Below are 27,180 nucleotides of genomic sequence, written 5' to 3' on the forward strand. Positions count from 1 at the left end.
TTTGATTCCCCTCTGGCGCGCCATAGCATACCGTATAAACGGTGCAATCACAGGCATCCTTCGATCTGTCCATTCATGCCCGTTGTGTAACTGAGCTGTCCTTGATTTAGGAAGGGAAGGTTTTTGTGTATTTTATACCATTCCCAAAAAGAGTGTAATTGAGAAGGCCAAGTGTAGACGAAGAAGAAGGACTTCGCAACCAGCAGTGTCATCATGGCCAAAGTAGACGACATTCTTATGGAGATTGGGGAGTTTGGTCCCTTTCAGTGGCGCGTATTTGCTATCGTGTGCTTCGTGGTGTTTACCAACCCTTGGGTCTCGATAATTGCCGTGTTTCTGAACGCTTCGATGGATCACTGGTGCACGGTTCGTAACAAGTCAACCAAGCCATTAATAGTAGGGCGATTGATACTTATGTATGTGAAGTGTGGGTGTGATCATAATTATATTCAGGTATGCCGATATATGAAGAGCTTACTTCCAAAAGGCGCTAAATCCAGTGAAAAATGATGGATTTAGCGCCTTTTGGAAGCAAGCTCTTCATACAGCAGTACAGTATATATATAAATAACATAAATGCAATTTGTATACGGTAGGAGTAATAAACTTTGATAAAACCAAAGCAAAATATCGCTTTCGAATGGAAATGACTGATGTTGGTAAATCAGCTACTTAAAAGTTGATTTCAGTAATAATTAATGGAATCACCGAGGAAAATATGCGAAGTACTAAAAATACCGCATTTTCCAATTACAATGTACTTGTGTAAATTGAAAATCTGACAATTAAAGAAAAAAAGAGATAACTTTATTGTTACGCTTCGTTCATTCTGCTTGTATTTTTTTTTGTTTACCTGTGTATCAAAGTTGATTTAAACCTTGTGTTAAATTGAACTCTAGCAAGAAATAAGTCACCACGAGCGTTTATACTCGTGACATAATTATATGCGTACATCTCTGGAATAACGATTTTTACCTATGAGCTCAGAATTAACTCTTTATAATAAGTAAGTACTGGTAATGTTACAACAATAACAACAGCAGCACCTATAAGTGAAAGAGTGGTGCAAACATAAAAAAAAAACAACCAAAACAAAACACACTTCCTTATCTGACCGCGCGTTGTCCTCTGACTGACGGATATTTCCTTATAATGACACAACTGCATCTTAATTACTATCAGTAACTATTGCTGTGTGAATAGGTATCTATCGATGGTAAAGCCAAGGCAGCAGGGCTAATATGAAGATGAAAAATGCGGATGATAGAACTACTCTCCTGATAAAATGCTTGACTCCATAGAAACTCTATATTAAAGCCCCTGTCACACAGTATTCCACGTCCAAATCACTTACAAAAAGCTATGAAAATCTGGTGGACGTGGTCGTAAGTGGTAATTTTTTGGTCAATTTTGGTTTGGCCGTGCTTTGTACGGGGTATGGCCGTTGGCGGCTGTTCCACTGCTGAAGCACTGCCTAAGCACGGCTAACCAGCCACTTGTGTGTACGCGGAAAAATCCATTTGTCAGCGATAAGCCGCTAAACACACGCTATTTCCCGTGATACCAACGAGTAACACGCGTCAGATGACCGTGCACTGCCCATGACAGACGCTAAACTTTCGCGTCTTTACCGCGTCTCCCCAAGTTTTAATCACTGCCGGAACACGGACTATCACGTGTGTTACACGTGTGTTGCACGTCTTTACCACGTGTGCCGCCCGTGGTTGTCCGCGGAATAAAATTTTGAGCAGTTGAAAACTTTTTACCCCGCCGTTCAGATTTTTCCCCGCGTCCTGCCTCGTCTATAAATCGACCGTAGCTCGTCTTAAACTCGACATCAACGCGAACAACACCGTCTGCTTCACGGGAGACCAATTTTTGATGTGTTTTGGCCGTGATTAAGCCGTAAAGCTCTGTGTGACCGGGGTTTTATGTTCATTACTCTCTTGCTATTGAGATATTACCCAGAGTATTTAAGGGACAGTACTGCATTAAGCTGAATTCATCTGAATTGTAAAGCTGAATTAAATTCAATCAATTGAAAATGAAATTAACTGAAATAGCTCAAATGAAGTGAAATGATTGAGATGCCACTCTAAATTCTATAGAATATAGAGTGACCGTTCACTTAACTCATTGATAGAGTTCGCTCTTATTTTATGCATACATTGTAATATACGGCATTTTTTTTTCTCTTTGCAATCCATATGATTATCATTATGTTCTTGTATACAAGATTATGATGGAATTGACTCCAATGAGCCTGTCACCGTTGCAGTTTTTCATGACAAAAAAAAAAAAGCAATGCGAACACTATCTTATTTCAATGCTTACGTGATACAAATAAGATCTCTTCTATGTATAACCTATGTTGCGGTAGTTGCTGGAAATTCCTTACATAGACCACAACTCTATATAGCATTTAGCAATTTGCATTGTCAATTCAATTCTCCGTGAGAAAAATACAGATAAATTCAATCGAATGAAATAACGCCGAACCCAGCAAACTCATCAGATTTTTCAATATTGATAATCGACGGTATTGTGTAATTAAGTTAGCTATCAAATACCTATCAGTGATACTATGACTTACGTAATGTCTTCCTACAACACTGTCTGCTTCTACTGTTATGTCTCTCTTCTCTAATTGACAGGCGTGTACACTAGAAGTGGAATGCAAACGGATAGCAAGATTAGCAAGATTATCACAACCGAAATATAAAGGCAGAGTGTACCCTAAATGTTCTCTTTTGATGCCCTATACAAAGTCCAACTCAAAAGACTGGTAAACTAATACAGGCACTCTTTACTTAGTACTCAACATTGCTGATTATGTTTGTGAAAATCAATGACCTGGGTTAACAAAGCTTGCCTGCCACAGCGGCAGCCACCTCACCGGATTCCAAGTAAAGCATTAACTTTGATTTCAAGAAGTAACAGCTAAACTAAATAATTAGACATTATGCTGTTATAAAACAAACAAGCAAACAATCAAACTCGCTAACACTGAAGACATTTATCAGATGGAGAACAATCTCCATCTGATTCATGCAAACATCATCAATGGGACAGCAGGAGTTATATGTTATGAACTTAAGGTATCGTTCTTTTTCATTTTGTCTTTTAGGCCTCTCTATATTCTTCTGCGTCTGTTTTTATCTGTGTCTCGAATTGCCTACTGTTGTGTCTCTTTTTTATGGAATAGGTTTCAGAACATGTCAAGGGATTTGACACTCTCGCCTGCTCTTTGCATTGAGTACAATGACTATAGGTTAGACCCCGTTTACAGTGCGAGGCTCGGCCGCGGCCGAGCCCACCTTCATTTCAGTGTAAATGCGCAAAAGGCCAAATGCGAGGCCAAAATTGGCCAAAATTGGCCTCGCTTTTGGCCACGCTCTGGAGGTGGACCCGGCCTTTTCTCAGTGTAAACGCAAACTGGGCCAAATGCGCGGCCAATTTTAGTATGGCTTCCAAACCCTCGCCTGTACTATTTCGCTATTCAGGATATTAACCCCTCAACGTCGACAACTAGTATAGTTTAAGGGGGTTTTGTCCTGCAAAGGATGTTTTCTTTCGGCAAAGGCCGTTGCCCGAACGGCGACTTCGTCACCATGGAATTCAGTTGGCAAAGGGTCTGAAAACCAGACAATACCAAATTGCCTTTGTTTACAAGCAGAACGCCACTACGACAAAATATTGAAAGGTTTGAATCAAAAGCGCGGCCGAGCCCGGCAGTGTAAACGGACAAAACTGCGGGGCTCGGCCCCGCAATTGAGGCTGGGCTCGGCCGCGGCTCGGCCCAGCCCCGCACTGTTAACGGGGTCCTAGACTGACATTAAACGCAACTGAAACTTCGCGATCATTTCCCGCAACCAGTCCACCAGCTGTTTGCCGGCGGTGTCTCTAATGCGCGCTGGCCATTGTCATGTACAGGTGTGCATTGTTATGTTACTTTCACTGGCCACCAGGCGACGCGCTCTTTCTCTGACCCTTCTAGACTTGCGAACGCGCACTAATGACCCAAACTTCGTCGATTCAAAGATCGAGAAGCTTGTCTGCCAGTGTGAAGACGCGACAGAAGATCGCGAAAACTTCGCGATCGTAAAGGCCGTGCCACACTTTTCCGTGAAAGCCTTGCGGGTGAGTTGCGAAGAACAGTTTTTGCTACCCGGGGGTACCCGCAGATGAGCCGCACATGACAGTATATACCACGTATCTCACCAGTAGTTGCCAGGAGTTGCGCACGCAAGTCCTCTTTACCCGCAGCCAAGTTTTGGCCCTGTCACATCTTTCCAAGCAAGATACGCGGGCTTGATGCCTGTGGGAACAAGCAGGACAATTTTTTGCAGGTGGAAAAGGATTTTGGTGTCTTCGCACGCGTATTACCTGCTGGACCCGTGCTATTTACGTTCTACTTACGTCCATTCCGTTTATCTGCGTGTAGGCGTATGGATGGCTAGAGAGGACTGACAACTAGGTGAAGGAATTCCTCTGAAGAAATTTGATAGGGCAATTAAAAAAAAAAATTCCACGGAAAGTTATGCAGAAGACACGCGCTTCCGGCGCAAAAGCATACATCCACGGGCAACCTAATGTATAGAAGCGGGTCAACTGCCTATGACTTGTGGTAGCTATACAAGGGCCTCCTACTGGTGTTCTGCGTGGACTTCTGCGGGCAATCCCTAGACGACTCACCAGGAAAAGTTTTGGTCATGCTCAAAACTTGGCTGCGGGTAAATCGGACTTACGTGCGCACCTCCGTGCAACTGCGTGCGAGATAGGAGCTATGTACTGTTACGTGCGGTCCAACTGCTGGAAGGTCCGGGTAGCAAAACATTTTCCCCGAAAATCATCCCGCAATGCTTTCCCAGACACGGTGTGACAAGGCCTTGAGCATTCTCAAAACTTGTACCGGTGTGTCGTGGGGGTTTGCCAGCAGAGATACACGTAGAATGCCAGTAGGAGGCCCTTAGCGGCAGCACCTCGCAGGCAACTCGTACTTCTCAGCCCCCGTAGGTCGCTCGTAACTGAAAACGAATCGGTTTCCAAGCTCTCACGCAGGTCACACGGAATACACGCATGTAGCAGGTAAGTGGCACATGTCTAGCAGATTAGACGCAAGTACGGAACTCGCCAACATCAATGTAAACACAAAAATGGATAAACGCTCCTCGCTTGTCAAGGTAATATTTGCAGTTCCATTCATTGACTTTGACAGAATATGACTAATTGCGTGTTGGTGTGTCAATCACTGACCCAACAAATGTCATGGTACATCAAAATGGACTGAATTAATGAATTTTCTGCTTGCCTCTCATTAGCAATTGACAAGACCAGGACCCGTTTCATAAAAAGTTGATATGATAGCAACTCTTTATGGGATGGCAATTGTCCTGGGAACGACAAGAATCCTGATTCCTGATTGGCTGTGATTATGGGAAGTTGCCATTCAAGCAAGAGTTGCTATCCTAACATCTACGTAACTCCTACAGTCTTGGGCTGTCTTTTCACGTCCTACAGGTTTCTCATTGGGATGACTACGATTGCACAGATGTTGGACTGACCGCTGACGCCTGCGTAGCCGCCAAGCGCAACGCCAGCATCCCGTTCAACTTCTCCGCAGATGGAGGCCTTGTCTACGAGCAATGTCACAAGTACAACACGTCAGGGGTCAATTTCTGGCCCGGACTCTCTCCGTCTAACTACAGCACTGGATCTGATGACGTTATCCCATGTGACCAAGGATGGACCTACGATACGTCACAATACAAATCGTCAATTGTCAGTGACGTGAGTATTAACAGTAAAAGTCTATCCACGAAAACAACAGTAACAACAACAACAACAACAACAAATCTCAAGTCGTGAAATGTCAGCAAGAGAAAAATGCTGGGAATTTAAATAAAAAGTGCATGTATGAAGCGTCAGCAGAAGACAATAGTTCACACAATTCTTGATCAGCACTGTCAGGAGTTGAGGCAAGTAATGAGTCAAAGAAACTCTTTATTCAGGAATCACAATACCATAATTATTACAATAATGCCCAACTCCCTACCATAGTCCTACTACACGTGGACATTCATCGCTCGTTAAGTCTTTATGTGCCACGTTCGCACGCCCGACTAAGTCGACGGCGTGCCAACTTCGCATATTCTGCTCAAACCGCCCAAACCGATCTATAAATCGCCAAAGGTCACTGTACAATGAAAGTGTCTCACCATTTCGTTCCTCTCACATAGCCTGCATGTTTGACTAGCAAGCGGGGCTTTTTACTGAATTTGTGTGTAAATTCTAAATTTCTGTCATTATTTTGTGTGCAAAAGTCATGCCTTTTTACAACTATGTAGTTCCTCGCATTTGAAAAAAAAAATAACAGATTAGTCATACAATAATTTACATGAAAGCAAAGCTTGGCATTTTCTCAACAACTTAGCTTATTACAGGTCCAGCTAAACAGAAATCTATGAAAGGTACATGGATTTGAAAAACAGAATGTCTTCTCAGAAAATGACAATATATTGGTTTCTCAGAATAATATGGCACACAGGGGGTTAATACCATAGCACATAAAGAGTTAATTAATTCGTGCACCTGTTTCTGTCAAAAGCGTCACAAAAGCATTTTGAACTAGATCAAGAAAATCAAGAAATCAAGAAAAATGCATGTGCAATTGTAGTGTATAATTGCAAAATTACCGCTAAAGCATTTTCATTTGCAAAATACAAGTACTTTACAAGAAAAACAAATAATTAGGCAGGTTTACTGTGAATTTTATTGTATTATTTTCCCCATTTGTCGCACATTGTTTCAGAATAAACATGGACCGTAACAGTAGAGGACATGCTTGTCTCGTCATTTAGGGACGTTACATGCGTGGCCGCAAGTGACCGCTTCAGTATAATTACCAATTTTGTGACTCAAAATTTGTCCTTGTTTGAGGTTTGCTACTCCCCATTATTGGTGTTTATTCAAAGGCGGTTGAGTCTGGAAAGACGCCTCAGCCAGATAGGACCGAAGTGAGGGAAACGGTTCTTTTAACAGTGGCAATGCACGATTAAACAATCGTCATTGTCCAAAACGTCTAAATGTACTCATTAAGATGCACATGATCAGGTGGCGGTGGTGAACATTGGATCAAAGAAAGACCTCCGTTAATAGTCCATAATGTGCAGAAGGCCCATGCCCCTACACACACACTCACACACACACAAGAGGAAATCCCCAGTGTATTATTTTACCAAAGGTTTTCCCAACCAATTTCATCAGATTTTCATTCAAATTAATGAAAAGACGTTCAAATTCAAGCATTTTTTTAATCACTGCTCCACTCTTACGGTTCATTAAATTCTTTGAGCATTCAACTTTCTTTTATTCCATTCTTTTTATATTCTGCTCTATTCAATTTGGAGAAAATTTAATTCAATTTCAAGTCCTGAAGTTGGCATTCAATTTCGCGCCTGCTGGATAGACGTTCAATTTCTTCCCAACTACGAATTTAGATTCCATTTCTAGGAACATAACTTCGCACCTTGAACGTTGGAATTCAATCAACATAGAAATGTTTCTACGCGTAATTGTAGGCGCCGTTTCTTTTTACTCTCATTTTTGGTATTATGTATTTATACTTACAATTTCAAAGTTTTATTAAATTGTACTGTATGTATTGTATGTATTTCTTTCTTTATAGCCCTTTTCCCAATTTCATACTATTACCTATGGCCCGAATTCACAAAGGTAGTACAAATGAAACCATGGTTTAAACCATGGACAAAAGCCATAGAGCGCCAAGTGTTGCACGGAATATTTCGATACGAAATTGGTCATTTTGTCGACAAAATGACCGTTTCGTTAACGAAATTATCATTTTGTGGACGAAAAGTTGATTTAGTTACAAAATGTTGTCATTTCGTTGCAAAATAATAATTTCATCGACGAAATGACTGATTTCGTAACGAAATGTTCCATGCGACACGTGGCGCTCCATGGTTTTTGTCCATGGTTTAAACCATGGTTTCATTTATACCACCTTCGTGAATTCGGGCCTAATAGTGTGGATGGGTAATATTTTGGAAATTACCATATTCCAGAATTTCTAATAATGTCCACATCCATATGCATATGTTTGATTCTTTTAATACCTTCCTCGTCTTCGTATAACTATTATGATAATTTGCCATAATCGGCCCAGTTATAAACCCGTTTCATCAAAGGGTATCGCCAATGATGTAATCTTACTGGTTGTTGAATGCTTCACCCTTTGTATGCTTTTCATGCCTTTCCTGTGTACTGTGCTGTTGCGTAGCAGCTGATAAAGTCGTGAACAAATAAAATATACATGTATGTGTATTATAAAAGGAAAGTTAAACGAGCTGAGCGAGTATATGACAAGTGTCCAGTTTCAAGGTTCGTAATGTGCATATTCCAACAGATGAAACAACGGAATCACTGCCAACATGTTGAAAATTTGTTGTTATGTAACATGCTTTTCATGCCTTTCCTGTGTACTGTACTGTTGCGTAGCAGCTGATAAAGTCGTGAACAAATAAAATATACATGTATGTGTATTATAAAAGGAAAGTTAAACGAGCTGAGCGAGTATATGACAAGTGTCCAATTTCAAGGTTCGTAATGTGCATATTCCAACAGATGAAACAACGGAAACACTGCCAACATGTTGAAAATGTTTGCCTTTATATTGTGAATTTGAACTTTTTAACGTTCTTCACGGCAGTGCTGATATGAATTTGAATGCGTTTCACGTGCATTTTTAATTCGATCGCCCCTTTTTCCACGTTTATTGGAGAAACTCATAAAAACTAATGCTGATGTGATCAAAAGGTTGATCTCCGATGATAATTCAAATTCACTGGAACTTGAATGACCGAATCATTAAATCGAAGTGCAAATCTGATGGAATTTGGCGGGAAAAACCTGCATCTATCACAACAAATGACGAATAAATGCACTAGTTTTCAGTATTTCATTTACTAAGATTCTGTTTTTCATTGTTTTCATGCGGGCTTGCACATATCAAAGGAACAATTACACCATTATCATGCTCTTCTTTGTACAATTCTAAGGATAGGTGATATTCGCACAGTTCCCCCCTTTTTTTAAACTGGTTTGATTGTGCACGAAGGTCGGCCAATGTTGTTATATCTGTGATAGTAGAGAGGTTAAGCCCTCAAAATCATGAGAATTGTGCAAAATTTGACCAAAGCATGAAACTTTCACCAGTGTTTATAGTACATACCATAATATTCATTTTAAGATCGGGAGGTAAGTCTGATTTGACCACTGATGACCTCCAGAGGTCATTGAACTTTCAATATCAGAATATTGATGTTTGGAGGCATTTGTGAATGATAGGCCTATAATATGGTTACGATGCACTAAATGTGCATATGTACTTCAACGAAACTATCTTCCGATTCCACAGTGCATTGACAGGTTTCTACCCTTGACCTCTGATGACCTTTAGAGGTCAATGGCCTCAAATTATATTGATCTGTGGTGTCATTAGTTAATCATAAACGTGGTTAAGATGTACAAAACAGGCATATCTGTTTTACAATGAAATTGTCTTCATATTCCAAAGAGCACAGGCAGGTTTATACCTTTGACCTCTGTTGACCTTTTATAGAGTTCAATTACTTCAAAGTATCACAATATTGATCTGTGATGTCATTATTTAAGAATAAACATGGTTAAGATGTACAAAACAAACATATCTGTTTTACAATGTAGCCCAGATGGCTACTAACACATACAATAAAGAATGAAATATTAAAAAACCCAGAATAGAATAGAGAGCAAAAGAAAACATCATTTCTCCCTACTAACCAAACCTCTCCCTTTCCCGTAGAATAAGACGGTATAGAAATGGTTTCAAAAGTCGTAAAGACTTACTTTAGTGATGAGTGGAATACTCTACTAAGATGTGAGGAAAGATATGCAAAACTTGTTTGTGATGAAGTCTCGGTTTCAGACCTACAGGAAGGCAGGTCGTTGAATAAAAGACGTTAGTAGCATTGGTGCTATCCATGTAAATTTTATCATTCTCCTGCATTTTGCATTTGGTGCACAGACAGGTTTCTACCTTTGACTTCTGATGACCTTTGCAGGTCACTAAGCCTCAAAGTATCAGAATATTGATGTTTGACATCATTTATTAATGATAAACATGATGATGTTCTAGATAGCATTGCTCGGCCCTATTTATTAATCTGGCCTGGTGCATGCCGAAAACGGAAAAAAAAAAACATAATTAAAAAATCGACCATTGGCCCTTGCCCAAAGCACTGCCCCGGAGCACTCCCCCCCCCCCCCCCTTAGAAAACACACACACACACACACACACACACACATACACAAATTCCGCCGACCCTGTTTAGGTGTATTCTTTAGGAAAATCTAATATGGAATTGTGAGGTGCACGTCACCATGTCCCCGGGGAAGAAATTACGCTGTATTATGCACTCGAAAATCGGTCAAACCTGTACCACCCCACCCTGGCAAAAGGCAGCTACTCGCAGTATGTGACAAATTAATAGTAATGATGATGATGATAATAATAATAATAATAATAATAATAATAATAATAATAATAATAATAGTAATAATGATATCAATGATAATAATAATAATGATAATAATAGTCAGTTCTTAGAACGCATAATACCATAAGATAGAGTCTCTATGCGTGTACAAAATTAATGAAAGCAAAATCTATCACATATTTATCTATTCAAACATATAATCAACAATTATCAAAAAGGTGAGTGTTTAACACAGATTTGAATTCATCAAAATCTCTAATGTACACTGAGAGGGAGATTATTCCATAATGAGGGTGCGATTTTTCCAAAAGCCCTATCACCAAATGTCTTAAAGGGACTGTACAGTACTGGTTGAGGTGGGGATTCATGTTTTGAACATTCTTAAGTGAGATAATGAGAAACTTCATGAACTAGAGAAGAGCATGTAATTCTAAGATGGATTCAACGTTTATTTGATGAAAACTGGTTTTCAAATAGGTGAGATATCCATAAAAGTGATAATAGTGAAAGGCGACAGGCCACAACTTTATTAGGATCTCTTTTTTTTCACCTTGTTTTTGGATATCTCAGCCATTTCAAAACCGATTTTCATCAAATAAACTTTTGATACCCCTTAGAATGGCATGCTCTTTGACATCTCATAGAGTGGTTTCCGAATATCTCGCAAAACGTAAAAAGCTAAATCCTCACCTCGACCAGGGCCGGTATTCCATAAACTTCTAAGTTTAAAGCAATTTGTCTTAGATTTTTGCTTAGCTAAGAAAATTGCCCTAACGGTATTCCATAAACTGTAAGGCATTTTTCTTAAGTCGGGCGATTTGGCTAAGCAAAAATCTTAAATTCTGATGATGTCATAAGCAAGATATTCATGTCCACTGTTCGCGAACAGCTGCCCCGCGGTGAAAGTCTATGTATTTTACGTGTTTAAGCAACAATCGCAACTACCCTAGCCACCCATGGAAAAAGATGTAGGCCTAATGCACACTTTTTCAGAGGCTTTTTTTTTTTTTTGATAGGAGCAACGTCTTCATATTACTCTAGGTCTCACAGTGTCTAGAATGTCAGTAAATGGCCTACTTATTTAGTAGTAGGCAACCAAGACCTAACAGTTACGTGTTGTTTTGGATCTTTTCGGTCAAAGTTATGGCCTTTTTAGTGAGACTCACACCGCAATCACATCACACCACATTTCAAGTACGATACCGAGTGAAAAAACAGAAACATCATAAAATCATGAGAATCAAAATCAAAGCGAGTACAATCTACTTATGTTTACACCCTAACGTAGTTACTAGTCCCAGATAACTTCGGTATTCCGTGGATCACCGATCCGGTAGAGCCGGAGAGGACGCTTTGTGACAGTGCTCGCCTGACTCGATACACAAACTGTGATCGCCGCACGTGTACAGGGCATGTATACGTCTACGTAATGTATGTAGGGGTTGTGGCATAAACGTAAGACTTTGTCCGGGCGGCTATGTGCGTTCCTCTAGCTGCGCGCTCCACTCCGCCGCTAATGCGCGCTGAGAAGGAGGTCGAGGGCACGTATATACGCGCAACACATACCCCCCCCCCCCCGATTCCCGCGTGGCCCATGGCCCATCGAGTTTCTACCGTATTGTTACTGTGCAAGACTAGTGCCCACGAGACGCACACGAGACGCTTCGTCAAATCCTGAACTCATTTCATTTACATTACTGATTACTGATGAACTTCTTTATTCAGCAAAAAGATGAAAAATTATGAGCTAAAGCCGCCATCTTTTCTACATTGTTATGCTAAACCCATATTTTTTTTTTTCTACTGGAACCCAAGTTAAGACAGCTCAATAGCTGTCTTAAATTTAAGGTAAATTTTTTAGACAAATGTCGTTATGGAATACCGACGGCACATTTTAAAGAAAATATGCTTATCCAGCAAGCCGAAATTTGTCTTAGCTAAGACAAAATTCGTAGCAAAATTCTTAGCAAAATGCTAAGACAAATTCTTAGCCATTTTTTATGGAATACGAACTTAAGCTAAGAATTTTATCTTAGCCAGAAAATAAGCAAAATTACTTAGATTTTCTGACATAAGCATGCTTATCTAGTTTATGGAATACCGTCCCAGAACTGTACACAGCCTTTAAATTTGACACTTATTTCAGAGAGGAGATTTTTTGATTTTGAGCGCAGATTACGACCAGGATGATATGGCTTCATGAGTTCACTGAGATATGCAGGGGCATTTCCATGAAAACATGTGAATACAAGGGTCAAAATCTTAACCCCTATAACGAGCTCTAATGGGCAACCAATGAAGACTACGAAGAATGGGAGTTATATGATCAAATTTCCTTTTGCGTGTTACAAGCCTTGCGGCTGAATCTTGTATCCATTGGAGTCCTTTCGGCTGAGAGTGTGGAACTTCAATGAGCAAACCATTATTATTATCCAAATGACTAAAAATAAACGCATGAACCAGTCTTTCTGTAGTTGCTTTATCGAGAACGTGTCTCAATTTTCCAATCCTGTGTAGACTTATGGCTGCAGATTTGCAAATGTTATAGATGTGAGTTTTCATACTGAGATCATCTTGGATAATGACACCAAGGTCACGTGCCTTAGAAATTGGCAGCACAAAAATATCGCAAACATTGACGAACAAAGTTGTTGAGGACTTCTTACGAGATCTTACATACACAACTTCAGTTTTCTCAAGATTCAATTTCAAGCAATTTTGCAGAGACCAGTCTTGAATTTTACCTAAGCATGATTTAATCTGACCAACTGCTACATCATCAGTGGTGTTTTTTGGCAATGAAAGATAAATCTGAGTATCATCAGCATATGTAATTTTACTTATGCCACACTTGTCAATTACATCCTCTAAGGGAGCTGTGTACATTACGAAACACAGTGGTCCTGAGACAGAACCATGAGGAACCTCTTGTCTGAGAACATAAGGGGCAGATGCAGTACCATTGATTGACACACTCTACGTTAGGTTGCTAAAGTAAGACTGAAACCAATCAAATGCAGTACCAACAATTCCCTAAGTCGATGACAGACGACGGAGCGTGATGTTATGGTCAATATAAGTGTCAAATGCAGACGAGTAATCTAGCATCACCAACAGTGTCTCCTGGCCCCTGTCTGCTGCAAGAAGTAGGTCATTAAAGCACATATCATATCTCTCTCAACACTGTGATTTCTCCTGTATGCTGATTGTGTTCTTCCATACATTTCATTTGATTCCAGATATGCATGTATCTGATTAGCACATGCTCGCTCTACCAACTTTGCAACAAATTTAAGCTTTGCTATTGGTCTGTAATTTCCCAATACCTCTGAATCTAAACCTGGCCTCTTAATAAGAGGATCAACTTGCGCATGTTTGAAGGAATCTGGAAAACAGCCGCTCATCAGAGAAAGGTTGGTAATGCGTGTGAGTACTGGAGTCAGCTCAATAACACATTTCTTCAACAGCCATGTGGGTATTGGATCCTGTTTGCAAGACGAAGATGGTGAAGCCAGCACCAGTTTCCTTACCGCTGTCCCGGTTTTCACTAAATAAACTTCGAATTCCTCTTAAAATGGTATGCTCTGTACTATATCATAAGTGTTTTCTTAGTATCTCGCAAAAAGTTAAAAGCCCGATTCTCATCTCCACCAATACTGTACCATCCCTTTAAAAGCATGTGATGGGAAATGTAAACAGTATGTGCGAATGCTTCTATGTTTCTTGCGAAACTTATTTTTTTTTTTTAGTGATGGGGAAAGAAAAGAAAAGAAAAGAGAAGTCTCGCTTCATGAGAGATGTTAAGATCCCGCTCTACACCACAACGCCTACGGATATCTAAGCTGGAGGTGGGTTGGAGTGTCTTGTATATAGAGCACCAACCGTAAATGCAGATTAATTGGCACGCTATCTTTTGAAGAGGAACAATACTTTGTTTCACATTGTTAGTGGGGAAAAGAAAAGAAAAGAAAAGAAAAGAAAAGAAAAGAAAAGAAAAGAAAAGAAAAGAGAAGTCTCGCTTCATGAGAGATGTTCAGCTCCCACGGCTCTACACCACAACGCCTACGGATGTATAGGCTGGAGGTGCAAGGGTTGGAATGTCTTATATAGAGCACCAACCGTAAGTGCAGATTAATTGACTCTTTTAAAGAGAAACAGTACTTTTTTTTCACAAAAGATGATAGAAGGAAGACGACTGATAATCATCCGCTCGTGAAATCAAGCAGAAGTTTTTCAAAACATTTCAACAAGTATCTTGGTGAGATTCAGTCTGTTAAACATGCCAATATAATGTGAAAAACAAATTGAAGGCCACCTGCAATAGGCCACCTGCAATACAGCCTCACATTTTCCGACATCACAACAACTTTGATCAACACGTTCCATAGAACATACTCGTGATGGAGAGGGAAATAATAAACAACAACATTGCAAGATTGATGCATTTCTGCCAAGACGAGTGACGGGAACTGATTCCATGTAAAATACATAAACATGTATCTTAATTTTTCCATGCATTTTCCCCATGTCATTACACACAAAGCAGTGTCAAGCAGTGCAAAATGTGGGAAATGCTAAAAATTACACTGATATAAACTGTCAATCTCTTAAAGCATATTGGGATTGCAAAGAAAGTTTGGAAATTAATTGGATGTAGAGTTTTTGTTTTGTTGAATTTATGTGCTTTCATTTTATCTAGTTTGTTATAGATTTTCAAAATTGAGGGATGTGAATTCGGCAGTACAATACATAGAGATCACTATACTAAATACAAGTAAATCTGACTTTCCTTATTGGAATTTAGGACAGTATCATTTTGTTGATATTTTCCAACTAGTGTAAGAAATAGTTATTTAAAATGCCATTAAGGGTGTACTATTGTACTGGTACTTGGCACCATATCCCCTGGTGACTCCATAAGGGTATGTTTTACAGGTATAACATCATGTAAGGCGGTACATATTGAGTATGCCGTTATACGTCATTCATGACGACACTAGGGTCCCATTACCATTCTGAGGTGCTTGGACAGGGCTGGGAGTATATTTGGGTGCACGTCACAAAACCGACCCACGAATCATTCAGCCCACGAGTCATACAGCCCATGAGTTCGACACTAAGCAAACAAGGCCCACAAGACCGACACATTAAGCCCCTTGTAATGTCGAACTCGTGGGCTGTTTGTGTGGAATGCGGGGCGGAAGGTGTAATTGTTATTGTCCGTTATCATTGTGAATAATGTGAATGTCGCTGTGAATACCATTGTGAATGCTACTGGTTCTATGGCAAGCCGAATTCTCGCTGGTTTCGGTATCTCTGAGAGTGCAAAATGATCACATTTTGAAAATTGAAAGGGTTGACAAAAATTCGAACTCGTGGGCTGTATGACTCGTGGGTGTCGGTCTCATGGGATGTCCCCGTATATTTGCCGGTATAGATAACACTGTAGGACATACAGGTCCTACAGTTGGGCATAATACTTGATATGGTGTTCAGCTCACTGTGTCCAGACTGAGCATGACCCGATAATTCAGAACCCTCTGCCTGAGAAAGGATTGTAGTCTACCCCGCGAGTCAAAAAGAAGCTTCCTTACCACGTGCATTCCGTACACTATGTCCAAATGCACCCATCGTAGCGACAAACTTGTCTTCACCTAAACTGTTTAGATATTGCCATTGGAAGACTGATGATCGCATACAGTGGCTATGCACCTATAAGAACGCTGGTCTGACCCCAGGATGTCTATCCAGTTTAGTTGTGGAGGAGATCTGTGTGCCGATCCCTGCAATGTAAGCTCCATCGCGTGCCATTCACTGAAGACGCAGAATGATGCTGTGTGCCCTGTCTTGAAAGAGATCGAGGGTATAGTTCTAGACCAATTTCAGCAGGAGGTTACACTGAATCATCACTTGCTGGCAGAGTATTTTAACCGGATCATGCAGGTGATATTACCCGCTGCCAGCGTACTCTGATTCACACGTTGAATGCAAACCGGATGGCGGCCATATTGAAAACAAGCAATGTTTGGGCATGGGGCACCACTCTTGGCCAGGCCCAATTGTTAAGGAGTATAGAATATAAAGAAGACAATAGGAGCAAATAGGAGTTCTACTCCTATTTGAAAGTGAAGTACCTAAAGAGGACATTATAGAAATTATGTGCCAAATTGCCTGACTTAATGACCCAAACTTAATTGGATGACAAAAGCAAGTTGCAAGACACAGGATTGCTTCATGTGGAATGCATGTTAGGCCTCACAATATGTCATTTTCCACATGGTCCCTGACGTCAGTGTATGCTCCAGGACCATGATTCATTCATCGGAATCATACAGCCCACGAGCTTGACACTGGCCAACACAGGCCTGCCAGCTCGAAACTAGGTAATATTGCCCATGAGCAATATTACCTGGTTTGCCACTATAGGCAAACCAGGCTCATAAGAGTCCGACACACGGAGGGGGGGGGGGGGGCGGTCCACGAGACCTGTGACTGAATAGATTATGCTCTCTGATGTGATATTAATCTCGTGGGTCTTGTTTTCCTCGAGTGTCGAGCTCGCGGACCGCACAGCTTGTGGGCCTATTGATGTCGAGCCCATGGACCTTGTTCATCTAGTGTTTAGGTAACGGGATATGTGACTCGTGGGCTGCGTAACTCATGGGCTGTACGACTCTTGGGTTGTTTCACTTGTGATGTACACCCGATGAGGTGGGCCTCTTGTTTTCTGGTTAGCACCTTTCACCCTTTCATCCAGTTCAAGGGATTTTGCCATATGCCTGTTCACAAACTATTAAGCATCAACCCAAAACATGGTTCTCCTCTCCCCGCTTTCCATATTTAAGCGTACAAACTTTGTCCAGTGCAAATTGGGTAACGTTGCACATAATTTCATGCAAGCTAGTCTGCATAACTAACCCAAACATAAATATTATATATGAGGTCACTGCAATCACTGAAGACACGTAAGCTTCATTTCTGAAGTAATTGACTGCTCACATTTCTGAGACCTGTTATCATGAATCAATGCTCTGCGGAATATGCATACATACTTTGATTAGAACGTCAAGGCGTGATTTGTACATGATTAAACATTTAGGATTAAGCCAATGAAGCCAAACATCAATGTAATCCTACACAAATTCCGATACTGTATTCTAAAAGTCTGACCTCACATTGTCCTTAGAGGTCAAAGTTGGATATACACAGGGTATGACTAATTTTCTGTGGAATGCATGATTGCACACCAGGTATACAGTTAACCAATGAATATACATCAAATATCAATATTCTGATAATTTGAAGTCATTAACCTCTGAAGGTCATCAGAGGTCAAAGGTAGAAACCTGTCAAGAGTCTGTGGAACATTGAGGCAATTCCACTGTTAAAAAAAGAAAAGGTTTTAGTACATCATTGCCGTGTTTATCATTAACCAATGACGCAAAATATAAATATTCTGATATTTTGAAGTCATTGACCTGTGGAGGTCATCAGAGGTGAAAGGTAGAAACCTGTCAGGGCTCTGTAGAACATGAAGACAATTACACTTTAACAAAAATGAGTTTTTAGTAGCCTACATCATTACATTTTACCATGTTTAACATTAATCAATGACACAAAATGTTTCTGAAATTTTGAGGTCATTGAACTTTGAAGTCATCAGAGGTCAATTCGGACTTACCTCCCGATCTTAAAATGAATCGTATAGTATACAAATATTGACTGCTCATGAGGATGATGGTGGAAATTATCATTCCAAAGGTGCTTTCATACCGACCCTTCTATCACTCCTCGGCTAACGCCTCGGGGTGATAGAAGGGTCGGTATGAAAAGCACCGAGGGAATGATAATTTCCACCACCATCCGAATACAGAGCAGTTAATATTTGTTTTATATACCTCATCATTTGACTACTACTAGTAACTAGCTAGGTAAGATCTGGGGCTAGTCAAATACGAAGTAGATTCTAGGCCTAGCCCTTGGCCTAACGTTGAAACAGGCCACAGCGTAGCGCTCGCTTGCACGGTTTTACATTTCGTAGACTACTCAGTACTCACGCGGCCTTCTGCGAGCTCCTGCATATTAAAAGTCTTGACATAAAATTACAGTAGGCCTATGTTATTATCCAGCTTCCCGTCGCTCGTGTTTTAATTCGATATTTAGAGCATTCGAATTTGTATAATGAGATTTGTCTCTGCTTCGGGATCCTACGACTCCTCCAAATTCTCCGGCTCCGCGCATTCAACTCACTTCAATCACGGACTCGATCGCCATGCACCATGTTGAAACATGCCTGCATGCTGCTGTGCGCGCGCTATTGTGGTATGATGTGATGATTGTGCATGTGTTGTACGATGCGCGTATTACGGTGAATGTCCGGGGGGGGGGGGGGGTGCGGACACCGCGCGCGAAGTCTACATGTACTTGTTATGTGTGCAAAAGTTGCGGAGGGTTTACGAATTCTATCACGAGGGTTACTGATATACTTTTGACCAATCAGCGATAAGACTCTAACTTATGAGGTATATAACATGTACTAACACTGGTGAAAGTTTCATGCTTTAGTCAAATTTTGCACAATTTTTCGGCTTATCTGCTCTACTATGGCAGATCTGCTTCCCGCAGGTCTCCCGTAAGGATTGAGTGTATTACATCTCCCACAATGACTGAATGTATTATGACGTTTTCCTGTTCATAGTTTGACCTCGTCTGTGGCAAAGAGGGCCTGACGGATCTGGCACAGTCCATTTTCTACGGGGGGTTCTTGGCCGGTTCTATCGTGTTTGGTACACTTGCTGACATGTAAGAAATACCCCGTGTGTGTGAGGGTGTGCGTTGTTTGACCATCCTAAACGGATAAAAATACATACAGATACAAACAGTCACATATGGATATATATACATACACAAATGCATTTGTATTTAAACAATGGGCCATTGCAAAGACAAAGAACATTGCAATTGCCTTTCTTCTTTGTCTTTAACTGAACTGGAATCACCTTTTTTTTTGTATAAGATAACATGTGTATAAGATAATGTAAAAACTGATAAAAGAAATGAGAGGCAGTCTCATTGCAATATCTCCTCCCCTTTTTCAATGTGGGGTTAGGGCCGATACTCAAAGTTAAAAAGTCAATATCTCTTCCATTTATTTATATATATATACTTTTTTTTTACCAATTGAAATTAAACATGTACGATTATTTCTGTTTGATTCTGCTGCATTCATCAACAACCAAAATGAGCTCTGATTGACGACACACTTCAGTTCAGTAGCCTCTCTTCTTCCTTTGTTTTGAACAACTTCATCCTTGAATGGCAGGTTTGGTCGTTGGAGGATTTTGATGTTCTCTCTCTCCATGCGAATGACATGCGGCATCGTGTCGGCTTTCGCGGCGAGCTGGTGGCAGTTTGCCACCCTACGCTTCTTCCAAGGAGCCACTTCCATCTCCTGCTACATCATTTCTTTCGTCATAGGTTGGTAAAATGAAATGTAACGAGACTGACTATTGCGGAACCCCCTTTGAGAATTGAGTGCAGTAGAAACATTAGTTGAATGTATCAACGTTTAAGGAAAAACTGAACAATTCATCTTAAAAGTAGTACATTTGTAAATTCTCGATGCACCATCGCTGGAAAACTACATCAAATCGTGACCTCATAGTAAGTTAAGAACAGAACCATACAGCAAATAAGAAAGTCCTAAAAAATTATATTTGTTACAAAAAGTATAGAAGCGTTAACTTGTTAGTGGCATCTTTACATATCGAAAGTAACATCATTCTCCCTGTCTTCTGAAATAGGTAAGCCAATTGCTCTTTCGCTTTAAATTCATCAAGTATGAAAACAATAATATCATTTTGTTTATCACTAATAACCATATCATTTTTAAAGAGTAAATGGCTTTAAGCAAACTCAGTGGAAATAGAGGCGCACTCATCAACTCGGCTTTACCTCGTTGAATAGAGTGATTCAATTTTTCACCTCTTGCAAAATCATGTACAATCACACTCGTGACCATTCACTATTTGTATACCGTTTTACGCGAAGGAAGAACGGTAAGTAAAGTGTGTTCGAGGCAGATAATGCAGTTAAAACAAATCCGTCGAAATTTAGACAAATCAGCTTAGTCAAACTCAGTCAAACTCAGTCAAACTTTCAGCATAATTTCAGTTTAACAAAAGTTAAAAACAAAAATATTCACCAGGAAGATAATTTAGACATGCAGCTTTGTCCATTGCATTACTAACTGAAAAAAAAATTAAAGATGTACAATCATCCTGTAATATTTTGTAGAAACAATTAAAATAGAAGTTTCAATCAAAAATTGAAAGGTGTCCCAACTAATATATGCAAATTAAAAGATGCCGCACCTGCGAAATATGAAATTTTGCTACACAGATATTTACCTCTGCTAAATGCTCTTTTCCCCTGAGGATTCTAACGTAAAATGGTGTATACCCAGTGACTTAATACCAATGGCCGAAAAAATGACGTATCATACAGTTCTGGATAAGGCAATGTGAGATGTGTAAGTGCTACCGTAGTTCCAAACCTCAATTAAGCTTGTGTTTTATTCGTTATGTTTGAAACACCACTCAGTCAAGTCTGATACAGGATGTCATTTCCTTTGAAACACGACTCCCACGTAATCAAATTACTTGTGTCCATGTCTTTAATTGTTCACTTCAGAAAGTGAACATGTGGCATAGTAATTCATTAGTCATTGCAAATTATCACATTGGCATACTTTTATTCTAAGGGATAAAACTTCTAAACTCTGCGTTTCCTTTTTTTGTAATATAAACAAAGGTACAGAATTTGTTGGACCGTCTAAAAGAGGGGCAGTCGGTATGGCCTTTGCTGTCCCTTTCGCCCTTGGCTACATGCTACTCGCAGCCATTGCTTACTTTATCCGCTCGTGGAGGACTCTTCAGCTTGCCGTCAACATCCCGACCGTCTTCATCATTGTACTCGTCTTGTAAGAGCGTTCTCGAAATATGGTTGAAAGCGAATACATGGCTGTAGTTTGTCCATCATTTCTTGAACAATATGAATAGCGTGTGGATAGTTTTCACATTGCACATTTTGAGATGAAAAGTGTAGATATTGTCGCTTCCCATTTTCTCTTCAGTGGAAACCTTCGAATCTTTTAGAGTTTTTTTTTTTCAGTTGACGGAAAACGTAAGTAGAATAATGTGAATTATTATGTGATGTTAAATCAAATAAACAAAATGGTAAAGATTCGAGTGAAATGAGAACGTGTCAAAGTTTAAGAAACCATAATTAAGATTTCTGAAATATTTGGTTTAAAAATAGTTTTAATGAAGACATTTTAGTAGTAGCAACCACATACCCATGCAAGTAAGACTAACTAGATTAATTTAAACATGGTGTCACATGTCTCTATGGAGGAAAATTCGTAAATCTTCTCTAATTTTGAAATTTACTTGACATAACCTAATGAAAATCATCTTTGCGCCCTATTGGTATCGCAGTTTAGTATGTTCCATGTTATAATCTGCCAATTTCCCGCTGTCTACCTCTTACTCATGCAAATCACACACACACACACACACACACACACAAAATCTTCGGAGGCAAAACGTATATCTCACCCTTCGTTGCGAACCGTTTGTCCCAATTTTAGCTTTCTTCCGGAGTCGCTCAGATGGCAGATAGCCGCAAGAGACTTCAACAAGGCCGAAAAGACGCTTTCAAAAGTTGCGGAAACAAACAAAAAACATCTCAATCGCCCCGTGTTCAGTCAAGAATTCATCAAAGAGCGGGTAAGACGGAAAGTGAAAGAGAAGGTTGAGAGAGAAAAGAGAAAGAGATAGAGAGAGAAAGAAAGAGGGAGAGAGATGGGAACGGCAGAACATGCACGGATATAAAAGAATCCTTACATCACATCAAACGGTTATGTAGAGTGGGGAAGGAAAGAAGAATGAGGCATAACATCGAACAGGCGGGGAGAGGAAGAGAAAGAAGGAGAGTGGGAAGAGACAGACAGAGAGAGAGAGAGAAAAAGAATGAATGAAAGAAGTATCAGTGGGAGGTACACAGAAAGCGACCCATTACCAGAATTATGGAGAGAATTGCAACAAAATAGAACTGTAAATGATAAGGAGAAATCCATTCGTGATCCTCTTTGAAAATGAAGTGCTGGGTGTCTATTCAAGACACATCTCCAATAAATAAACAGAATACATTACTTTCTCAAAAAAAAAAGAAGAAATCCCAATAGATTGATGAAATCAGGTTATTCAAAATGATCCATGTCAGGGCATTACATCTGTATACCCAATTATTATATAGAGAAAATACGATAGATTTGCGGCTTCGATAATCGATTATACATCAGTTCTGATGGATCTTGGTTATTATTTTCAAAATGCTAGTGAGATGTGGACCATATTTCACCGGTAGCTAAGACGTATATAAAAAAAAACGCACTGTCCCTGCCAATGTTATAGAAAATAGATGTTCATACCCACAGATTGTCATTTTGTCTGTTGACAAAGATCGGCTCTGCAGTGAAAAGTGGGAGTCGCATATAGTTCGGTATCAACTTGAGGCTAAAGTTCGTGACCGAAATAGATAGCAATCTGCTAAAGCAAAGATTCTGAATTTGCTACGTGGTGTCATCAGGTTTTCTTTACATAGTATTATGTGTTAATTTTGTTATCAGAACTGATGTATTGTGTTAACATTTACCTGTATGAAAAGCAATGATTATCTTTCAAAAGATACCTCCCCCTGAAATGAGGACAACTATTTTGCTTTCAGCAAAGCAATAATTTTCATGCTCTTTAGAATGATCTGAGTGCAATTACAACGTATTTCAATGATACTCATTGTCGAATTTATTAGGGTTCATTTTTCGCTTTACCATCGCTAATATGGAGAAGAGGACATTCTCTTTATCTTATCTGTTTCTGATAAAACAGATGGCGGCACCAAAAGTGAGACGTAGAAACGGTTTGGACATTTTCCGAACGCCAAATATGCGACTCAGATCTATCAATCTTATTTTCATTTGGTAGGTATACACTTGTACATTGTCATAAATTATGAGAATTTTAGTTAATAACTTACAGGTATGTGTGTGTGGTTTTTTTTTTGTGTGTGGTAATGTCCGCAATCGGTTGAAATCTCACATTGAGTGATTCATTTGAAAACTGATATCATTTTGTATCCGTGATTACTACTCCTGACGACTGATCAAAGACGACCTGAGTAGCTCTTTTTTTTATATTTTAGTTTCATTTTCATTTTTGTGCCATTTATTAAAAAAAAAAATGCAAAAATAATTCAAAGATTATTGCAGGTAGCAATGTTATGGATCGTTACAAGCCAGCGAAAAGACACTTTATTGTACTTATTCAATAAAGTAACCACAAATACGTACATGAAATAACGATGAAAAACGTTTGTACTGTGTGCACACCCATACACACCTGCAAGACACAACAAAAATAAAATTTCTTCCACATTATTTAAGAAAAGAACGTTTTTGTACTGCATAATATCTGGAAATGCTCCACCTCCATCCCTGCAAACAGCCGCTTCACATAGAACCTATAACGAGTATCTGAATAGCAGCCCTAACCCGGTTAATGTTTGTACTGTAAATAATGAAATGAAATGAAATGAAATGAAATGAAATGAATGAATGAATGAATGAATGAATGAATACCGAAGCACAAAGACTGCTCACTTTTTTACGATCCAGGATGGTAAATTCAATGGTCTATCATGGACTCTCACTCAACTCATCCAACCTCGGTGTCAACATTTACCTAGCCTTTGCTGTTGCCGGCGCGGTGGAAATTCCGGCCTACCTCTTAGCCGTGCCGATCATCAACACCGTGGGTAGGCGGCCCAGTCTCTCCGGCTGTATGCTGCTTGGTGGATTAGCTTGCCTTTGTACCTCCTTTATTTGTAAGTGTAACCAAATCGGATGCATAATTATGACCCAACACAACAAATTGAGTTTGAAGTCAGATCATCAAAATCGGTCAAAATGATCGGATTTCTGTTTTTTTGCATAATTTTGTAGTCCAATGTATCGTCTATCACCTGCCGAAATTTTGAAGCTAAATGATCAAAGGAAAGGCAAGAAATTAGCGTTTTTCTTGGCCATAATTCTACGACTTTCAACAGTAACAGAAACGTGTCTGAAGATTTGGATTTACCGCCGCAGATAGACTCCGCCCCTTTCTACAAGGGAGTGATCGTATTGGTCAGTGCGTGGCAACCTGGTTACTGATTGGTCATGCGTAGACTGCTGGCGCTAAGCTTGAATGAACATTGCCGAGGTTGCTAGGAACAACGTCAAGAGGTGAAAACTGTCTTGCCTCCCCTTAATCATGATAGCGTCGGAAGGAAATCTTTGAAGGTGGTTTTCTTGAAATGTTGATTTCTAAACCACTCGACATGCGCTAATAAAGTCATCTATATCTCAGCAACTGAGTTCTTTTATGAGTCGTGTTATATATGAAATAAAGTAGAAGCGTATATAAGGAAATAATGTCATGCCATTTTCAGAAAATCTTCCTCCCCCGTCTTTTGGATCCTTTTGTTTTAGCGGGTCACTAATACCGGAAGATTGGAGCTAAATTCCGTTCTATGTTTAACGTTCAACAAAGCAGTAAAAAGCAAACCAAGAGACAGGGGAAACGTTTCCAGAAAAGAAAAAAAAAAAAACCAAAACAAAACATCACAATGAAATAGGAGAGTTACCCTGAACTTCGAAACACGACTTGTTCTCATGGAATGAAATCCTCTGGATGAACTCACTTCACAATTTTAAAAAATACATGGTATCAGGTGATAAGTTAGAAACTACAGTTTCAAATCTATAACGAAGAGCAGAATGTGATGTCTTTGCCCAACGCAGGAGATTTAAATCATAATTTTGTGTAGATCAGCAGGATAAATAATTGTATGTTCCTTGATCACACAGCACCTAGCGTTGCCCTGTCAGTCGTCGCCATGGTCGGGAAATTTGGCATATCGGCTTCCTACGGCATTATATACCTCTACACCGCCGAGCTGTACCCCACTGAAATCAGGTATTCGTAACAAGATGATAGTCAATGGAACCAAATGAACCCTGGGCAAACAAGGAAAGTCAGGGGGAAAAATCAGTTAGAGTAATGTTTGACGTGGCTAGTTAATTTTGTCGTTTTCAATCCAGACGGATTCGATCAATAAATGAGTGTCTTAAAATCTCATACCACTGTTACTGATTATTGAACACAATTTAGGTTGAATATCAAATAAAAAATACTTTGGACCATATAGAAACGTGTATTTGAATAGCCAACCACCACCGAACATCATTTAAGGAAAAGGCGAACAACAGTAGCAATGTGCGACTTGATCAATGTTCAAACGTAACTTCCAAAAGTATATTCATTGGTGCAGATGTAAGGTAATATTCCTAAAAAAAAAATCAGTGGGGCTTATGTCTTTCGACCTGCTTCTGTAAAAAAAGAAAAAGACAAAACAAATAGAAGCTGAAAAAAAGAAGAAATATTGAAAAAAAAATGATAAAGTAGGGAAGACAATGGAACAGGTTAAAAGCATGCTCCGCGGGGGGTAAGAGACATGGGCTTAATAACAATTTTAAAAGGTCATATAAAAAATTCATAATTATCATATTCAGTATAGCGGCTCCTGCGTTTGATTGACATCGTAAATAGTATGTCACGTGGTTTGGGTTATCATTAGGTATCGTAAGTAAGAACAATAACCGGGATAATTGAATTGCCAATAATGATGGCTAGAACTAATTTCTTTAATAATGCATGGGACGTTCACCACCTGTAAAGAAAAAATGAAATAAAAAATGAAAATTCAATTTCCCCTTCTACATTAGGAGTGTGGGAGTTGGGACCTGCTCGATGTTCGCGCGTGTCGCCGGAATTCTGGCGCCACTCATTCTCGCGCTCCGGAAGGTTTGGACGCCACTGCCGCTTGTGCTCTACGGCAGCGTGTCGGTCCTAGCGGGACTGCTGTGTCTTATGCTCCCTGAAACGCGGGGACAGATGCTTCCTGAATCCATGAATGACGGAGAGAATTTCGGGAAGTAAGTTATCAGAATCTCTGACATCGACTTTCTCTGTAATGATGCCTGCTGAATGTTACATTTAGCATTCAGCATAGGCTCAAATGCACCGTTTCAGCAATAGAACATTGACTTGTAAGAGAGTAGATGATGAGTTAGATTAACGCTTTTGGAAAACATGCTTGGACATTCAGAATGCTCTAATGTACCAAAATTGTCTCCTTCGACCCAAATGTAAAAAAGATAACTAAAAATTATGTGGTAATAATAACTCGACAACCGCATGAAGAGGTCTGCAAAAAAAAAGTAAAAAAGAAAAATGGAGACAAGAGGTTATCACTATCAATCACATGCACATCCGGTTGATTTGACTCACTCGAGATGGACCAGCATAAATGTCGATGTTGTCTTTTGATTCATTTTCGTATTAAATATTTCTGGATACAAAAAAAAAAATGACGGAAGAGAGAATGTTATACATTACAAATAAATGCATGGTAGCACATCATTAGAAACGACGATCAGTGTCGCTTCTTTGCCATGAGG

General features: G+C 39.7%; 1 protein-coding gene across 1 annotated transcript; it reads left to right on the top strand.

The window, feature by feature from the left end:
• Positions 1 to 213: 213 nt before the first annotated feature.
• LOC140235974 (organic cation transporter protein-like) lies at positions 214 to 26,659 on the top strand. The gene is made up of 10 exons (XM_072315963.1): positions 214 to 366; positions 5,521 to 5,790; positions 19,258 to 19,361; positions 19,882 to 20,036; positions 21,372 to 21,540; positions 22,210 to 22,348; positions 23,510 to 23,601; positions 24,295 to 24,503; positions 25,528 to 25,636; positions 26,446 to 26,659. Exons 1-10 carry the CDS (start codon positions 214 to 216, stop codon positions 26,657 to 26,659), a joined length of 1,614 nt encoding a protein of 537 aa, XP_072172064.1.
• The last annotated feature ends 521 nt before the right edge of the window (positions 26,660 to 27,180 follow it).

The sequence above is a fragment of the Diadema setosum genome, chromosome 12, assembly GCF_964275005.1.
Source record: "Diadema setosum chromosome 12, eeDiaSeto1, whole genome shotgun sequence".
NCBI classification, from domain to species: domain Eukaryota; kingdom Metazoa; phylum Echinodermata; class Echinoidea; order Diadematoida; family Diadematidae; genus Diadema; species Diadema setosum.